This window comes from Tiliqua scincoides, chromosome 4 (genome assembly GCF_035046505.1).
Source record: "Tiliqua scincoides isolate rTilSci1 chromosome 4, rTilSci1.hap2, whole genome shotgun sequence".
In the NCBI taxonomy this organism is placed as follows: domain Eukaryota; kingdom Metazoa; phylum Chordata; class Lepidosauria; order Squamata; family Scincidae; genus Tiliqua; species Tiliqua scincoides.
The window spans coordinates 163,181,970-163,201,009 of record NC_089824.1 but is presented as its reverse complement, the minus strand read 5'-3'; the positions used below and the strand labels follow the sequence as shown (position 1 = coordinate 163,201,009).

At 42.3% G+C, this 19,040-nt stretch overlaps 1 protein-coding gene across 1 annotated transcript in view; it reads right to left on the bottom strand.

Annotated features, from left to right (window-relative positions):
* Window positions 1–19,040, bottom strand: part of EIF2B3 (eukaryotic translation initiation factor 2B subunit gamma) — a 114,558-nt gene that overhangs the window by 48,508 nt on the left and 47,010 nt on the right. Inside the window, exon 6 of the mRNA XM_066625067.1 lies at window positions 18,044–18,133. Within this exon, the coding sequence (XP_066481164.1) occupies window positions 18,044–18,133 (90 nt within the window). The remainder of the gene's footprint in view (window positions 1–18,043; window positions 18,134–19,040) is intronic.

Sequence of the window (19,040 nt, the reverse complement as noted above, 5' to 3'; positions counted from 1 at the left end):
ACTGTTCCAAGATCTGCACTTTTGGAAGGTATTATTTTATTAGCAGAGAGACAGCAGGTGATAAGCCTTTGGAATTTTCTCTAAGGCTTTTGCCAACATGGATGACGGCGTGAGAATGTTACACAAAAATCTGCCCACCTCTAGTGTAGCAAATGAAAACAGGGCTGAAGCAAAGAAAAAGTCAGGAGCAGTAATAGTGATATACTTTAAACAAATGATAAGAGCTGAAGTGGCTTGCATACAGATCCTTGAGGTAAGAAAAATAGTTTTAAAAAAATAACTAATTTTTTTAAAGTAAGTAACCAGTTTTTAAAAACAAAAGCACAAGAATTTGAAAAGGATGTTGCTTGTAATAAGTAAATCCACAGGTGCTATACAGGATGTAACATAAAATTAACAATGACAAAATGCTGCCTTCAAGTTGATAAACAGCAGACAAAACAAAAAGGAAGGAGAAGAAAGAAGAGACAGACAACATTTAAATCTCAGCTAATTAAAGACGACCTTGGAATAGATATAAAATGAATCTCTCTTAGGGCGCAATCCTAACCCACTTTCCAGCACCGACATAAGGGCAATGCAATATATGGGTAAGAGAACAAACATTGCCATACCTTGAGGAGGCCTTGGTGACTGCCCCCCAACAGCAGGATGAAGCAGCTATGCCAGAGCTGGAAAGTGGGTTAGGACTGCGCCCTTAAGGAGTTACATAAAGAGAGGCTGGAGTCCAGAAGAGTGAAATATCTAGAGGCAAGGTGTTCCAAAGATAAGATGCTGCTAACAAAGAGATACACGAGGCAATAGATATAATCTCTTGTCTAGCTAAGAGGCTGCGAATAAACTCAAACTACGTTTAAACTTAAAATCTCATGATTTCTAAGTCACATCTGGAGATGGTTCTGGGGCTGATGGTTTAAGGTTTTTCATTTTGTGAATTAATCATTCTAGGACAGTGATTTTCAATCAGTGTGCCGTGAATGGTCCACAGTTGTGCTGCAGGAGTTTGGGGGAGGGTAATTTGTTAGTATGGCCTTTGGAGATGTGAGCCCCACCCCCACCTTCTGGCAGCACAGTGTGCCTTATCAATTATTTAAAAAACCGATGGTGTGCTGCCTTAAAAATTTTAGTGCCCTTTCAGTGTGCTGTGAGATGAAGAAGGTTAAAGATCGCTGTCCTAGGACAAGGGTGATGCAAATCTGTTCACCAGTTGAACATTCACTGTTTTCAATAAAGAGATGACATTTCCATTATCCATATAAAAGATGTAAAACTAGTCGTGGGCCTACAACTCACAATACATATACATAGTAGTCCATGCAGAACAAGATGCCCTCCCCAGCGAGCAGAACTTTAGTACTTAACAAGGAATTCTATAAATCCTGCCAAATAATTGACAAGACTTTTAGTAAACAAATCTGGTCTTCTGTCATTCTGAAGATATGACATAACAAGCTATTCCAAATCCACAAACTCTGTAGCTCGTTCTTGGGTCCTCATTGCTTTCCTGTTCTAAAACAGCATTACCGATAGGTGATAGGATGGTGCTCTTTGGCCTGACCCTCAGCAGGATGGAACCAAGCATTGCTTTTACTTCTCTGCACTGTTTCATGCTTGCTTGAGATGTTTTTACTACACGTGTCACTCCCATTTTACTGGCTGTCACTCATCTTTATTTTCTGTGATTAAAAGTTAAACACCAGAAAACCGTACTAATGAGTATTAGCATTTTAATAGCTCCCCCTTTCATTGATCTGTGATGAAGCGTGAAATCTTCTATTGTTGCTAACCCCCACCTGTGAAATCTGTCATCCTTTCTTAAGAGCTAGTTACAGGGTGGGAGCGTTGCCTCCTAAGTCAGAGCAACTCCACCATGGAGTTTCTCAGGTATAACACTAGCTATGAATCAAAACACAGCAGAATATTTTTCTATATCTCCTAGACTCCCCTCACCCTCACCTCACTGATTTATCTGAAGGTATGTGGGACACTTAGTTTGGAGGATTCTGACCATACTGGGCGATTCCAAGTAAAAATTCTAAATTACTTTTGCTCTTCCACCCAATTCCTTCACTACCTTCCTGCCCCCTTTGCAATTATTTCTAATATGTTGCTGCCATTATCTCTACTTCTGCTTTTCCCCATATCAGCTTGGTGTATCTCCTTTTGGAAGTTCATTGGAATCTTCAGAAACCTATGACTTGATACTGCACTGGTCTGTCCTTACATTACTCTAATAATAGCTGACTATAATGATTTAGCTAGATCCCTGACTCTATCATGAGAAGAGGATTCATGTCATGTCAATTTCAATGGGAACAGACCAGATTTACACTTTTAGTAGCAAAAGTTTCTAACAGAAAGGTTCTTGTTAAATAAACAATACTGTGAACACCACAGATACATTCCTGATGAATTTTGCAGGTTCATACAATGCAAGAGGTGCAAGAAAGGGAGGAGACACAATGAAAGGAAGGAAGGAAGGAAAAAGGAAAGGGGAAAGAAGAAAGAGAAAACGTTAATTATGAACTCTGTAGGTACATAGTTCATGGCTCTCATCGTTTTAAGAGATAAAGCCAAATAACGTTTAAAAATGCCGTGTAAGCCAGGCGCACTCTTGTTGCATCTCAACATTATTTTCTCTTGATCCTTTGATGGAGATTAAAAATTTCCATGTGAATGCAAATAATGAAACAACGGTTACTTGTAGACTTTTTCCCAGCTCTCTAATGCTCCATACTAGAACAACCAGTCACATAACCCTCTCCCCACCTCCACCGCCTTAAAGGAAAAAAGTCAACTCACTTTGAAGAAAAAAGACAAAACAATGCCAAGAACAGGAGGATTAGGGAAATGATATTTATATCATGGACCAAATTAAAATGTCAATGCAAGAGGCGGGCAAACAGCTCCTACTATATACACACCAAACATGTCTCTTCAAGGAAACTGGGAAGAGATTTGAAAAGAGTTAATGCAGTCCTCAGTTAATACCACCTGCCTCAGACGCAACACTCCTAAAAAGACAGGGTTTGGGTCGATTTCCCACAATATGGCTTTAGTGAGCACAATGGAAAGAGCCCTTATGGACTTCCCCCCCCCCTTAAAAACTATTCAGATTCACTGCGATTCATTCCGATAAACATCAGAATTTCAGAGACACGCTAAGAATGCAATGCTAGCAGATGTGGGATAGAGGCAACAGTAAGTAAAAAACAAAAAGACTTGCACTGGAAAAACTGGTTGGGATAGTACCATATACCATTCTGTCCTGCATCTCACTACACTCCCACTAACTGTTTTCCTGGAAGAGAAACCTAATTTTAAACACACAAAAAACGGAAATGCTAAAAGTTGCCAGGTGCACCCATAAATTAAAGTGGTTCCTTGTGCCGAACTCTCTTTATGACGTTAGTCATGATTCTAACAACACGCCTGCCTTCTTGCCATGTGGCTGCAGACGTTTAATGGAGTAAAGAAAACAAGCTTTAAAGTGCCTTTTGGTTACACAGGAAAATTTCTCTGCAGTTGTTTCTGGAGTTTAAAAAAAAGTGCACACACAAACATTTAGTATTGTTCTTTCACACTGCTTACATCAACTTATACCCAGTAAGAAGTTGGTCAAGTGTTCGCCCCAGATCAGACATGCAGAAACCCATGTGGAAATGAACATTTTTCATGGAATAACTGCACATTTGGATGCAAAACCCATGTGGGTTTACCATGGATAAGCCAAGTACCTTTGCCAACTTTTATTCTGTGTGTTCCATAAGTTTTGAATATATCATTGCAAAACTCATATGGTTGTCGCTATGTGTGAATTAAGAGCCCATGGAGGAGGTGAGATGGTGTCCTAGATTGACACCTGGTGGGGCCCCCCTTCACTATACTCATCCTCTCCTTGTAATCAGCTTTAAAAGGAAGCCATCTCCTTCCCATCCCGTGGCGAAGAGAGAAAGGCATGAAGGTAGTGAGTGTTGAAGGGAGGCTGATTCTTCTAATTGGTTCATAATGGAGGAAAGTGGTATTCTGGCTGTTCCAGGGGCTCCTGCCAGCAACAAGGGGCTTTTCTTTGTCTTCAGGGAGCAAGAACCTTCATCAATATTTGGTGTGAAGAGGGTCTCCAGGCAGCTCTTGCCAAAAATTACCTGAACATAGAGCAGTTCTCTTATGTTTCAGAGAAGCAGAAGCACATAGACTACCAGAGAGATCTTGACATATGCAGGAACAAAGCCACAGAATCACAAACTTGTGGAAACAGCAAGCGCTATTTTGAGAACTCCAAGACACGTACGCCCTTGTTCTGTGTTCTTAACCACTTCCTCTGTGTGCTCCATGGGATGGTCGTATTCTGCAAAAGTGGCTCAGGACAGTGGTGGTGGTACTGGCTACTGTGCTGCCCTGCCGCGACCCTAGAAGTGCCCCCCCCCTCACTGCATGATGTCCAGAGATCTTCTGAGGGCCAGAGATGCCACGTGCAGCCTCCTGGATCAGAAGGCCTTAAACTGTCACTTCTGGTTTTTCAGAGAAAACCAGAACTGACATTTTAAGGCACACCTGAGGTCTTAGGAGACCTTCAGAAGGGCCAGGAGGCTGTGCAAAGTCTCTCCAGCCCTCAAAAGGCCTTCTAAGGGCCTTAAAACATCACTTCCAGTTTTTACTAAAAAAAACACAGAAGTGATATTTTAAGACTCTCAGACACCTCCATATGACACTCTCAGACACCTGCCTGAAGTAGCAGGCAGCCCTTATGGCAGCATGGCTGGGGGCACCTGTGATCTTTCTGAAGAAACTGCCTAGATCCAAGAGTGCTGCCCACCCTGCCTGTCAACCCACTGGCTCTCTTCCCTAATTTTGGTCAGGTAGGTTGCCCTGGATTACTTGCAATCAATCAATTTTGGGAGAGCCCTATCCTCTTGGTCAGAGAAGAAAACATGGGAAAAGAACTTTCTTATTAAAGTTGGACCAGTCAATTGTGTACTATGCCTGTAGCTGGTGTGTTTGTTAGACAGATTCACTAAACTGAAGCTGGGCAATGGTAATAATTTTCTACCCACCAACACACCAGTTACTGGAGAGAACATTACCCATTTAGGTGTTTCTTAGTCACCCAATGAGATCTTTCAAGGTTTCTTATTGATGTAAATGTTTAGACTAGAGATTCTTAGGGCATAGCTTTTCCTTCAAAACATTTATTTTTAAAAATCTTAAACACGTGGAATGTACACACACACTTTCTTTCCTTTGTCTACATTCCCTATTCCCCCTTGAAAAGGAGACTTGGTTTTTTTGAGACCCCCAGAACTTGAAGTATGGCAAAAAACATAGAGGTGTGCTTGGTCGACTGACATTCAGCCAAAATGAATTGTGACATTGCCACATTCTCAGTGATTCACATGTAGGATTGCCACTAGGCTCCCTTCCCTGGTTCAACTGGAATTGGTTATCCTGGGTGACCAGCAGTCAACTGGCAGGCACTACTAATAAATCTATAGGGAACCTCCAGAGAGCTGAATGTCTTGATCTTTTCTTGGTTAAAGAACAGAACTGATGAAGGGAAAATACTTGCCTGTGAAAGTTGGAGAAGCAAATCTTATAGGGTGCCTCCTTTCAGGGGAAAGCTCCCACTCCTTTTGGCGGGCAAGTGCTGTTAGGATATCTGCAGACACAGGATGTCTGCCAGAAGATGATTTAACAATACTGCTTTTGCCACAGACGAACTCAGATTGCAGTGAACATGCAGTTACAATGCCCATGTGGGCTGACACTCATGGAAGCTGTTCCCTTTAAGTAGTGCAGTTGCACAACTCGAAGTCCACTGGAGCCAAGCTCCATGCAGCTTGGAGCTCAGCATTCCTGGAAGTGGGGCAATGATGTTTAATATCATCCTGTGCAAATGGAAGTGCCAAGGAGCTGCTGTGCAGCAAAAGAAGGGGTCCATGCAGCAGCGCCAACCTCTTTGAGGGGAATATGGCTCATGAATGTGACTGACAAATGCTTTTTCCTATGGAACAGCTGCAAGTCTGGGGCAGGCCTAAGACCAGTATATGCCTGTCCACTACTTGTTCTTTATCAAATGCATTTACCTCAACATACCTAAGTCAAGAAATGTATTAAAAGTCTGCCTTTTCTGTAGCTAAGCTTAGCGTTTGTGAGGTATTAACTTGCAGCTGAAATTCAACTGCTGAGCCCTTACACACACACATCTGCATGCAAGGTAAGAAGCTTGTGGTGTCCAGTTTCACATTCTGGGTTAACACGGTATTCCTCAAGCCTTTTAATGATGCAAAGCAAAAGAAGTTCAAGCACGAGATCTAAGGGTCTTTCCAGACAATTGCTTTATTATGCAATAAATGTGCAGTTTGTTACTCAGTTGCTGCAGGAGATCTAGCTGCATATAGCTTATCCATTGTGAGAAAACCACATTTTCTCAGTACTCAGACAACAATATTTTCCACTGAGGAAAAAAAATTCTCTCTCAGCACTGGATTGCCATGTGCTTGCGGTTGTATGCTCATCTATTGTTTAGTGTCTATGATGTTAGTGGTAACTACAGCTCACCTCTAGCAACTGATTATTTCAGAGCCCTGTTAAAGCCTCTACAATTCTATCTTGTGTTATAACTAAACACATAATATCACTGCCTACCATTGGAAGAGAACTGGGAAGGTACTAAATTCAAGTGATTCCAGAAAGTATTGTTTGGAATTCCAATATTGTTTAAAATCACTTATGCCAGAAACTTCTAATCCAAAATATTCATTGCTTCTGACAGCAAACTAAAAAAAACCCCACAAAAATTTGGCGGGAAAAGCAGAATATACGTAATTTACATAAATAATATCCTCTTGGATGCATGGACAGCACAATCCTAGACATCCTAGTCTACTCAGAAGTAAGCCCCACTGAATTCAGGTATTCCCAGGTGAAGGCGCACAGAATTATAATCTAATTTATGGAAAAATGCCCAAAGACACAGTATGGACCATTCAAATTGCCCTAATGTTCAGGCACCCTGTGATACAAGGATAATGTTCCTGAACTGAACGTTTTTCTTGTTTTTTTTGGCCTGGGAGTGTCAACAGTATAAGAATTGCCTCAGCGACAAAAGTCACTACAGATCTTAAGAGCCACCCAGGGAGTTTGGCAGACCTTGTTAAGGTTTCAGGAATTAATCTCATCCTTTTGCAAACAGCAGCCTACCTTCCCATATGGTTGCCTCCCTCCCAACTCCCCCCATTCCTCCTAGTGGCCAGTTGCTTTTTTGCTTTCTGTACAGGCTGTTCCCACCTGCACCACATGTGTTCTCTGTAGAAGCGACTCCCTGTCCTCATACATATCTGGACTGCACACTTTTTTTTGAAGCGTCTTTGGGCTTGCTTGCTTTTTCAAATTACACAGAGGTATTCTTGCTATCATGCCTACTGTGTGTTCAATGGCCTGTCAAAACAGAGAGACAGAGAGAGATGCATGCAAGATGTGAATGCTTGCATTTTAATATATTGAGAAAATGAAGGATGCAGCTACATGTTTACAATTCAAAATACTTAAACACATGTTATTAAATTCTCATTACTGCAAAAATTTGATGAGCTACATCTAAGAGAACTAGAAATGAAACAGTCAGTGATTTGGAAACAGGGATGTCACATGTGCCAGGCTTATAGCTAGGGGAAAGGCGGTACAGAAATCTTCTAAATAAATAATAAAATAAATCAGAGGAGGACTAGACGGAGCATAACTTCAGTTCCCTCCCATGGTTTCCTCTTCTTTGCTACTATTCCTTGCCTTGCTTCTCCTTACTGCACAACCACCCTCAGTTTTCACGTTGCTTCCTCTTTGTAACATTCTTCCTTGCCTTTTGCCACTTTAGCAATTTATATAAGGATTCCAATACCAGTGTTTAAAAAGTTGTTCCTTGGAAGTAAACTACATTAGGTAAAGAGGGTGAGTGTGTCACAGAGAACCAGACCCAGGGGACATCCACTAAAATTGAGTGTTGGGCGGGTTAGGACAGACAGAAGAAAATATTTCTTTACTCAGCGTGTGGTCGGTCTGTGGAACTCCTTGCCACAGGATGTGGTGCTGGTGTCTAGCCTAGACGCCTTTAAAAAGGGATTGGACAAGTTTCTGGAGGAAAAATCCATTATGGGGTACAAGCCATGATGTGTATGCGGAACCTCCTGATTTTAGAAATGGGTTATGTCAGAATGCCAGATGCAGGGGAGGGCACCAGGATGAGGTCTCTTGTTATCTGGTGTGCTCCCTGGGGCATTTGGTGGGCCGCTGTGAGATACAGGAAGCTGGACTAGATGGGCCTGTGGCCTGATCCAGTGGGGCTGTTCTTATGTTCTTATGTAGAGAGTTATGGATGCAAACTACATAAGTTTTACCTGACCTTTGTTGCACACAGATCCAGCCTTCCTTCCTAAAGACCAAAAGTGCATGGTACGATCACTGCTCTTTGTTGCACCAGTTTCATCTTAGGTCCTAAAGAAGGTCATGTGCTGTATCAATTCTGCAAGCAAAACCCTACAGAGATACAACCAAACTTGTGTTCAGTGTCTTCTTCTAAAGAAGCAATATTCCCCGATTTCCATGTTGCCTCTTCTGCCCAGAAGCAATTAACCCAAACCACTGTCTTCCTGTCATGTTATTCTTTGCTATTATAACAACTAGGATAAGTATTAGAGGTTGGGGGGGGGGGGAAAGCTGTTCCTTGATTGTAATTCCATGTTCAGTGTTTTTATTAATCAACCTAATGTTTTGGTCCAACTGGTATATTCTGATCTAGGCACATTTTAACTAACCTCATTTTCACCCCATGTTAACATCTTGGTTCTCCATCACATAATCAAGAAAGTGTGAAAACCTTTAGTGGCAGAGACTGAAAGTTGGCAGAATTGTTAATCTGGTATTCCAGTTAGATCTCCACCCACTCTCTGAATCTACAGAAGAGGCCCACTGCTCTTTAACTCAGTAGATGGTGGTAGCTATTGAGCTTGTTGATGTCTGATGGTGGATCTAGTCCCAGCAGTAAAACTGAAACAAATAGACAGCCATCTAGCTCAGCATACCTGGACTGCCAATATCAATTATAACATTTTGATCTGTGTATGGCTTCACCTTGATTTCGTACTTGATTTCTTCTCATTACTAAAAAGTAATGTTTTTCAAACTCCAAGGTTAAGAAGGACATTGCTTCAAGGACAATGTAATCCTATAGAAATTTCCTAAACAGGAGGAAAAGCTGCATCTACCAGAGAATTATGTACTGAGATCTGTGTTTCCTAACCCTTAGGATGATCTGGTAAGATCCAATACACACCATCAGTCCGACACCAAGTAAGTTTCATTACCTGATCAGTTTGCGTCTGTGGACAGGTACTATGTACACATAAGAAAACTCCATCACAACTGACTCTATCACTGTCATTAACACTTGTCATTAACAAGTGATCATTGTGGAAATTTTAATTAGCCTTACAATGTCCTGTTTAGGAGTTATTGTGATAAACAAATGACATTGTTTAAAATGTGAGCAAGTTTGAAGCAGTGCTCCGCCTGCTGAGGGGTATGGAAAAAAGCCCCATTCTTAATTGGATGTTTCCCTACTAGACAATATATCTCTCACACTTAAAACGTATTAGGCAGACAAAGCTTCTACATTTTGACTGGCAGGAAGACCTCAATTCGTTCCATTTCTCCTGAGCAAGTTTGTTTCCTTATGCATTTTAATCACAAGGAAAGTATTCATTATACAACCTGATCTTTACAGGGCAGAAAAATACATTCCAGCCATACGGCTGACGTGTTCTCTCTTAGGTGTCTACAGAGCAAGCTCTGTTTTGCAGCCATCTTTTTGGCAGGCAGGAAGAGAGTGAAACAGGGGGGGGGGGAGAGAGAGCGTGCATTGCCAGAAGCTTGGCTCTGCCAGACCTCCCTCACAGTCTGCTGACCCTGCCAGGAAACACAGGTGACAGTGTGAATGATAAAAAGGCATTGAGAGGGAAAAGCATAACTACGCACTGGTTTAGTCTGGGCTGCATCTTAATGTAAACCTGCAGGGGCCTCTGTGTACAACATACCACAAAACAAATCAAGCAGAAGACTGTGGACAAAATACACCCTCCTCAGCTAAAGCAGAGCTTCTCACCCCCTAGTCATCTTGGTACTTTTCACAGAAGGCACATGCTTCAGCTTTTGTTCATGGGGAGAATTTCAAACTGTAACTCAGGTGGGATAAATTATCTTTTCTGGATCCGCTTTCCAGAAAAGGTCGATCAAGAGATCTCGGGAGGTTGACTGAAGGAAGGGGAAAGGGAACTGCAGAGGAAGTGGCTTATCAAAGGCACAATTCTTCAACCACCCACAAAGTTTGTTCTCATTTCTTTCAGCAGTGCTAAAGGTGACACTTGGCTATTCTGAATACAAGCTAGCCAAGAGGTTCAGCTTGAGTGTTACAAGCTTTTCTGCAAAGCAGATTAACTTCTTTGCGCAGGGAACAGCCCTACAGCTGTTGAAGCTGGCTGTTAAGGACCGAAAAGCAGAAAAAGTGAAAAGCAATAATTTATCCTCTCAAATTCTTGAAGTTATGCAGGAAAGTCTGTCAAGGCAAAAATTACTCATAATCTTCTCCAGACCTTTACCTATGGTCGGTGGGTGCTGCTTGTTCAGTGAGTGCATGCAGCCATTGAGCGAAGCTGCCTGGAGTCTGGGACTGTTTGCTGGGAACTCCATGTATATATTTCTTTTTCCTCAGAACCAGGCCCAATGATCCACTTGTATGTTTGGCCCTCTCTCAGCTGTGTAGTAAATGAAAACTAGCCAATAGAGGTCATACAGTGGGCCTGCATCTTATGAGAGGGTTCTGTTCCAAGGTCAGCGTGTAAAGCCAAAATTGTGTATAGCTGAAATTTCCTTAAATCCAACAAATACATACTGTCTCATTAAGAACTAAACATACAGTACAAGACACACCCAGGAACTGAGGTGACTGAGGAAACATCAGCTTCACTCTCATTTCAGGTTTGCTCCAGGGCATAAACAAAGTATGTTGAACGGTGGCCAGAACTGCCTGCACTATCTAAACTGTTGTTTTTCTCTGTCTTTCTTGGGGGGGGGGCACATTTATTTGAATTTGGACAAGTCGGTCGTATGTAAGATGTGAGCTGACTGCACCTGGACCAAGATAAATCGTAATAGGTAGCCCTGGGGGCTGGGGATAAGAATAGGCCCTCAGTTTGGCTGTACTTGTTGTAAGAGGCGACTAAACAGCCACCGGGTAGATGGGACTCGTCAGCCTGGGAAGGCAGCTCATCTGAGAGAAGGAAAACTCTGATCCCAAACCTCCACTGCCTTGTGGCTATATCCAGTTATGGAAAAGGTGGATGGACAGGAAAAGGTGGTGGAAAAGGTGGTGGACAGGTCGATGAAAGTGTCAACCCAATGTGCGGTGGCAGTGAAGAAGGCCAATTCTATGCTTGGGATCATTAGGAAGGGTATTGAGAACAAAACGGTTAGTATTATAATGCCGTTGTACAAATCGATGGTAAGGCCACACCTGGAGTATTGTGTCCAGTTCTGGTCGCCGCATCTCAAAAAAGACATAGTGGAAATGGAAAAGGTGCAAAAGAGAGCGACTAAGATGATTACGGGGCTGGGGCACCTTCCTTATGAGGAAAGGCTACGGCGTTTGGGCCTCTTCAGCCTAGAAAAGAGACGCTTGAGGGGGGACATGATTGAGACATACAAAATTATGCAGGGGATGGACAGAGTGGATAGGGAGATGCTCTTTACACTCTCACATAATACCAGAACCAGGGGACATCCACTAAAATTGAGTGTTGGGCGGGTTAGGACAGACAAAAGAAAATATTTCTTTACTCAGCGTGTGGTCAGTCTGTGGAACTCCTTGCCACAGGATGTGGTGCTGGCGTCTAGCCTAGATGCCTTTAAAAGGGGATTGGACGAGTTTCTGGAGGAAAAATCCATTATGGGGTACAAGCCATGATGTGTATGCGCAACCACCTGATTTTAGGAATGGGTTAAGTCAGAATGCCAGATGTAGGGGAGAGCACCAGGATGAGGTCTCTTGTTATCTGGTGTGCTCCCTGGGGCATTTGGTGGGCCGCTGTGAGATACAGGAAGCTGGACTAGATGGGCCTATGGCCTGATCCAGTGGGGCTGTTCTTATGTTCTTATGTTCTTATGAAAAGGCTTCAGGAGTCAACCTCGAGGCAAAATCCAGAGCCGGAGTCCCTGAGGCAGTTCATGGCTGAACACAGTCACGTTCTGGCAACTCCTGCGACGCCGCTGGAACCAACCGTATTGGCCTCTGCCTTTCCATTGGACCATTTCAGTGACGTGGAGAGGGGGGATTTGCTGCATGGGAAACAGTCTATCCTTCATATCTACTTTACCCAGGCTTTGCGCACTGGAGAGGACACTCTGTTCCAGAACACTATTCAGAGCACAATACCATAGTCTTCCGAGACTGAAGGATGCCAACAGGTAGCCCTGGTGATTCAGACTGTTACAGAAAGATAAAAGCTAGGCATTCAAGGATGGCTGGTCCCCTATCAGGAGTCACCAGGGATAGAACCAGGAATCCTCATATCTGTGCACTGTTACCTCATGTGGCAAGTCACTGAGGCTGGATGCCAGAGGAAGAATCTCGAATAGAGATGCCCAGCACTGGCAGTTGTGGTACCTTGGGGAACCTCTGGATTCATTGCCATACCTGAATTCTCAGGTGTCTGCGGTAGGCTTGCATGCCTTCCAGCAGTTATAACCAATAAGGAGAATCTACATAAGATGAATACATTTCATCATGGTCACTGATGTTTGCAGTCTCTCAAATATCTGTCACAATGTGTCCTGTATGGGGCTGCCCATGTTAAATATGGCTTCCCACTTGTCAACAAGTCTAAGAATGTATGGCACCAATATCTCAATGCCTGTACTAGCTACCAACACACAGAAACAGCCTTTTTCCTATGGGACATCATGAAACTGCTAACATTGACCCTTTTGTGAAAGGAAAGAGAAACATTCCAGCAAGGATCATAAACTATGAAAATAAAATGTGTTATCAGACCTGCGGTTTTAAATATTAATGCAGCTTATACCGTATATTCTTATCACAAGGAACTATAAATTGCTTCTTGGCACAGCATAACTATGCCAGTGTTCCCTTTAGTCAGCTCTAAGCTCTTTTAAGTACATTCAAAGAGATACTCGAGCTTTTCCTGCTCAACCACAAAGCTTTAGCAATGCCTTTTCTAGACTGAAATACTGTCTTAAAAAACCAAACACACAATTCCAGCTTAATTTTGTGGGTGTTTTAAGATTTGTTTGTTTGCGCTTTAAACCACAAATGTATTCCAACTAAACACGAGAAGCTCTTGAGATAGTCACCAGCTTATGTTTTCTGAAATAATGGTGAAACACATAAAAAAAGGATGTTATTCCCCATGATGGAAGCAGCACAGGTCACAGGAAAATATGATTGCTTTCCATAGCAAGTGTGTGTGAGAGGACAACAGATCAAATGAGAATACACTGGTAGCCATGCTACCTATGATAGGAAAATGTAATATGCCAATCATGTTGCAGAAATGATTAAGCCATTTCTGCCCAACGTTGCATATATGCAACAGGGATCAAATGTGTATTTGTTTATTTATTTTCCACATTTTTATACCGCCCTTCCTCCAAAGAGCTCAGTTGTACACAGCTGCTCCCCTCCTTTTGTCCTCACAACAACCCTGTGAGGTAGGCGAGACAGAGAAAGTGACTGGCCCAAGGTCACCCAGGAAGCTTAGTAGTTGAGGGGGATTCAAACCTGGATCTTCCAGGTCTGAGTCCACCTCTCAAACTACTACACCATCCTGGCTCTCAGGGTACACCTGTGGGCTGGACAGAAATGGGTTATGTGGTGCCAAACCAGAATGTCAAAGGCTTGAAAAAAATATCCAAAGTTTGGGGACAGTTGATGGGAGAAAAGAATAGTCTTTCCCCATGATTGTGCGTTCCTGGAAAACCTTATAAGGCAAAACCCTTCCTAAGCTGGAGGTACACCTACCAAGTCTCCTTTTGCCTTGCCTTCACTTAGTCTGTCCTGCTCTTCTCAAGTCCCTTGCTCCCTTGAAGCCCCAACCTCTCCAACCACAGTGGCTGGTCAATGTTTGCTCTTCTGCAGCTCCCAAAATTAATGTCACTGTGGGCTGCCTCAGACTGAAGTGGCGGCCATTCTGGAGTAATCCCTGGCTGCCGGGAAGGATATGGAGCCACAGAATGCCACAGTGTTTTACACTAGCAACAGCAGGAAAGTATGACCTTGTTCATTTCAACCTTTCCACTGCTGTGATTGGCCATCTGACTGGCAACTTCATGCCAAATGAAAACAATAAAACAGTCCAGCACAAATAAGAGGATAAAGTGGAGACAAACAAGTTCATAGACTGATACCATTCAAGTATCAGTTTCAAGTATCAAGATCATACATGGATGACGTTCAAGTGTATTGCAACATTCTGAAGGCAACATCCTGCATGTAAGTGCAATTTTTTGAATGTGGCTTATTTATTTATTTTGCTCTGCAAAATCTCACCCATTCAATAAAAACAATACCCTGCTGATTCACTTGGTCATAAATTTAACTGATTTTAATTCCACCCCTCTTATGGCAGCTTTTTTGATTGACACACAAATATACAGCTGTGCCTCCTAAAGTTTCGTAAAGCCTATCCTCAAGGTTGACTTCCATTTCAAAGGAATGAGTGATATTGAAGAACTACACCTGATTCAACCACTGTAGCAACTCTAGCACGTGGCACTGAAAGCCATGCTCTTCAGATCAGCTGTGAACTGCTCCCAGTTTATGGCAAACACAGACTTTTTCCCTGTTATTATAGCTAGGATCCCTCTCTTTTTTTCCATAAATGGGTGTTTTTCTTCCTCTCAGTTGGTGGTCTCCTCACAGAAGAAACACCACAGTGAGGAATACAGGATGTAGCAAAGATAGCCCACTTGCAAGGTTGCTTTGGGAGGGGTAGGGTTTGCAGCCAGGGAAAACAATGCAGACACACCGAAGGGGGGATGGAACAAACACAAAGGAATAAAAATGTTATCAGTGCACAAGAAAGCCCCATTTTCATATCTGAATGAGGAAGAAAGCACAGACATGCAGAAATCTAGGAAGGTAGTAGAATTATCTATTCAGTATGCCCATCTTCATCCTCTACTACTGCAGTTGCTGTTGGGTTCAGCATTAACAGCACTGCTGCGTTTTACAAAAAAAAAAAAGGACAGCATGATATGGGGGTTTGGATGCAATTTAATGTCTGAACAGTGTGCTTTGATCTCAACAATTAGAGTTAATTGCCTGACATACACGTTGAGTAAACTTGCTTCTCACTTGATATGTTCCAGAGAGAGCAGACGTCCCACAGATTCCACATGGGCACTGGAATTTCCCTTCTTAGGCTAATTTCACACATGCCATTTAAAATGCTTTTAATCACAAACAATAGGCAAGCACAAAAGATGGACATGCAGTTTTAAATTCACACTTATCAAGGTGTTAAAGTTAACTGATGATCATAGAGGAAGGTGGATTTACAGCCACATTTTAACCTTCTTGCATTTCTTGGTTCGATTCTGCTCAGAAAAGGTTAGGTCTGTGGCAAATTTCTTGGTAGTGGCATCCCAGTTTAACACTGTCTCCTATGCTATTCACTTGGCATCTACTTGGGTAAATTTAAGCACTGGGGAAAGATCTGCCCATAATTTCCATGGAGACTGTTACTATATTGTCCTGTTTGATGGTTTCTCCTTTTGTAGCTGGGTCTGCCTGTTGTTGTTGTTTTTTATTTATGTTGAGAGTTTGGTTTGCTAGCTTGATTTTTTTTAATTAAAAGGCATTAAAATTAAAAATTTAATTAAAATTAAAATTAATTTAATATTTAAATTAAAATGGGGACATTTCACATGAAATATGGTTTATCTGAAAAGCATATTTTGTCCTCCTGACTTTTTTCATTCACATTAATAATAAAATACCAGTTGCTCTAAAAAGGCCCTATATCTCCCCCATCATGGTGAAGGATGCAGGCAGGACAATAAAGAGAATTTTGGGCAAAGCTACAAAACCTCTCCAGGCAAATTGTATTTGCTAGTGGTAAATAGACGGAACCACCTTGGAAACCACTTTTGGTACTTGTACTTTCAAGCCACCCACTTTGTAATTTGACTCCATCATCTCTTTGTTGTTGTCGTCCCCCTTCCATTCTCCATAGGAATAATTAATCTACTAAATAGGAATGCTATGGGGTCCATCTAACATCTGGCCAAAATTAAAGCGCCTGCCTCAATCATGGTTGCTTCAAAGAAGGATTTGTACATGCGCTTTTTGTACAATCAATTTTGGACAACCATGGAAGTTTAACCAAAGCAGAGTCAAACCTTGATCAGAGACAGTGCCTGAAAGGAATCAAGGGAAGAAAGTTGCCTTCTAGTGCCCATTCAGGCCAGGAAATTCTCCTTTGTTTCTAAAGGTACAACTGGGATCCTTGGCCCCTCCCAGCTCACATCCAGACTCTGACACCCTTTGTACTAGGATCTCTGTGCATCCACCACGTGTACTTGACTCTCTCTCATTTGATCTTTAACCCTGAGTGCCTGCTTAGACTGGACCTCAGGCACCCCTCCTTGGATCTATCCTTCAGCTGCCACCTAGCCTCCCTGGGAATTTGACCCATGCCTGGAGTTTGTTGGCTATCCTTCATGTAGAGATTGCAGCATGGTGTTACCAAAAGTTCAAGTCAACAGATTAGAGACAGGTATACTGCTCTTTCTATTCTGTATTCCCTTTTCATGAGTAACCTATCAACTGCGCAATTTTTTTCTCTTGACTTTCCCCTCTACTCCACCAAATTTTGACCCAGGTGGGAGCCTGGTGATATGTCTCTTAGTTCCCTTACATTTGGTCCTCTTGACCAATTCAGCAAGGAATCTCACACAATCTGCCTAGTACTTCCCACCCATCTTCTTGAAAGCATGAATAACCATTGACAAGTTCTAGTCAGTCAGACATAAAACCCCAACTTCAAGTCTGGGTTAGCAGGCTATTCTTTAGCCACCTAATGTAGCCTTCTTTGTTCCCTTTATCCTCACAGCAGTCATACCCCAGTGTCTCATCCTTTCTTACCTGTCCTTCTCCTATTTGTTCTACAATCTGTTATTCCCAAGAATCCATTGGAATCTCAAGAAATCCAACATTGCAGATATGCTCAGTCACCAAGAAAGTATTCCCCTTCAGATGTTGTGCTCCCCCTCCTTCAGGCTTGCAGGGTGGCACCAGTTTGCTAACTGGTTTGCTAATTTTCAGTTTGCTAATTGGTGCCACTCTGAATAACTTCAGGTATTGTTACCGTGTTGTTCTACATGATTTCCCATCTCTCCCGACTATTGTAAACAATACAAACTCTGAATGTGTTTCAGTTACATTTAGGTGTTGACTCCCTTTAGCTCTTACATCAGGTTGGGACATTGGTGCACCAAGGCCAAAGGTCTCCAACATATGTATCTTGGCAAACGGGTATGTCTTTTGCACACATGCTCAGAGCACTCATGGTAATGGCAGATGGGTTGGGTGCAGTGGAATTATGAAAGGTCTCTCTCTCTCTCTTTCTCTCTCTCTCTCTCTCCCACCTCCCCTCCCACAGCGAGTGAGTCCTAAAGCAGAAAATGGAATAGAAATTCCACAATACATTGCACAGAGTTTTATGATTACACACCTCATCCAAAAGATACCTAAAGGGTGTTAAGGGGTTACAATCAAGACTGTTCAAAGGTCAGGACAGACCAGCATCTTGTTAGGCAAGAGTGAAACTGCATTTTCCCACCCTAGTCAGATGTGGGTGTGGTGACACTGAAAACAGGAAAAGCACTGTGACCAGCAGTAACCTGAGTTAATTGAAGTGGGAGAAATTTCCAGTGCTTTAAATTAAAGCACTTAAAAATGGACAAGTTATTTTCTTACCTGTTCTCTACAAGGAAGTCAATCACATACTTCTTCAAGCAGTACAGATGAGCATCCATCAGCCCTGTCCTGATGTGCATTCTAGAATGCCTGGAGGGGGAATAAAAGAGAGTGAAGTCACTCAGCTCTGCATTCCACAGGAATTTTAAGAGCTCCACTTTAAAAATCACTAGATGGTAAAACTTTACAAGGGACATCTGTGTTCCCAAACCATTGCTAGAGAATTAGAGAAGAAGTAAATCTCAATGGCTTTTCAGTACTAGAATGTGTCAATACAGACAGTCATACACCTGCTGATTGAGTTTTCCATTCCACAGACAGGGGGTAGCTACCTGTAACTACGAGTCTTCTTTAGTAGGGTTTCTACATATGCCATACAAAAGCTTATCTGGGTAACCCTTCATACACCATGTAGGCGCGTTTCCGACTTCAGTTTAATTCACAGTTCTAAATCTGGTCAGCACACACTTTCCCCCAAGAGTGACTCTGAAGCTGGGATGTGGAAGAGGACATAGAACTGCTTAGATATACATGCCAAGAACAACATCCAAAACCAAGCAGTCCCTTTACTGACTGCTATTATGAACTATCACAGGGCAAATCTTAAGCAGATAGAATTAGTGCATGAGATTCATGAGCTGATATGCACTGTATATTATACAGAGGAAATGGAAAGTTATTTCTTCTCAAATAGAGTCTTAATAAAACTTTAAATGCCATCTGCAATGATCCCTTCTAGAGAAGCCAGCAACATTCTGCCTTTACTAAACTGCAACTATCAACTAGCTACAGAATGAGATCATTTGGGTTCTCAACAGAAGGAGAATGACTGGCTATAAGGCAGGTTCAAAAGATCAAAAAGGTCCCAGTGGTCTAATAACATTTACTAACATAGAATAGGGTTTGCAAGAAAGGACCAGTAATAAGGCAGGGCGATTTCTAACGTGCATATATTCCTTATATGGCAGCCTTATGTGGTTGTGTTTTCTGAGTACTT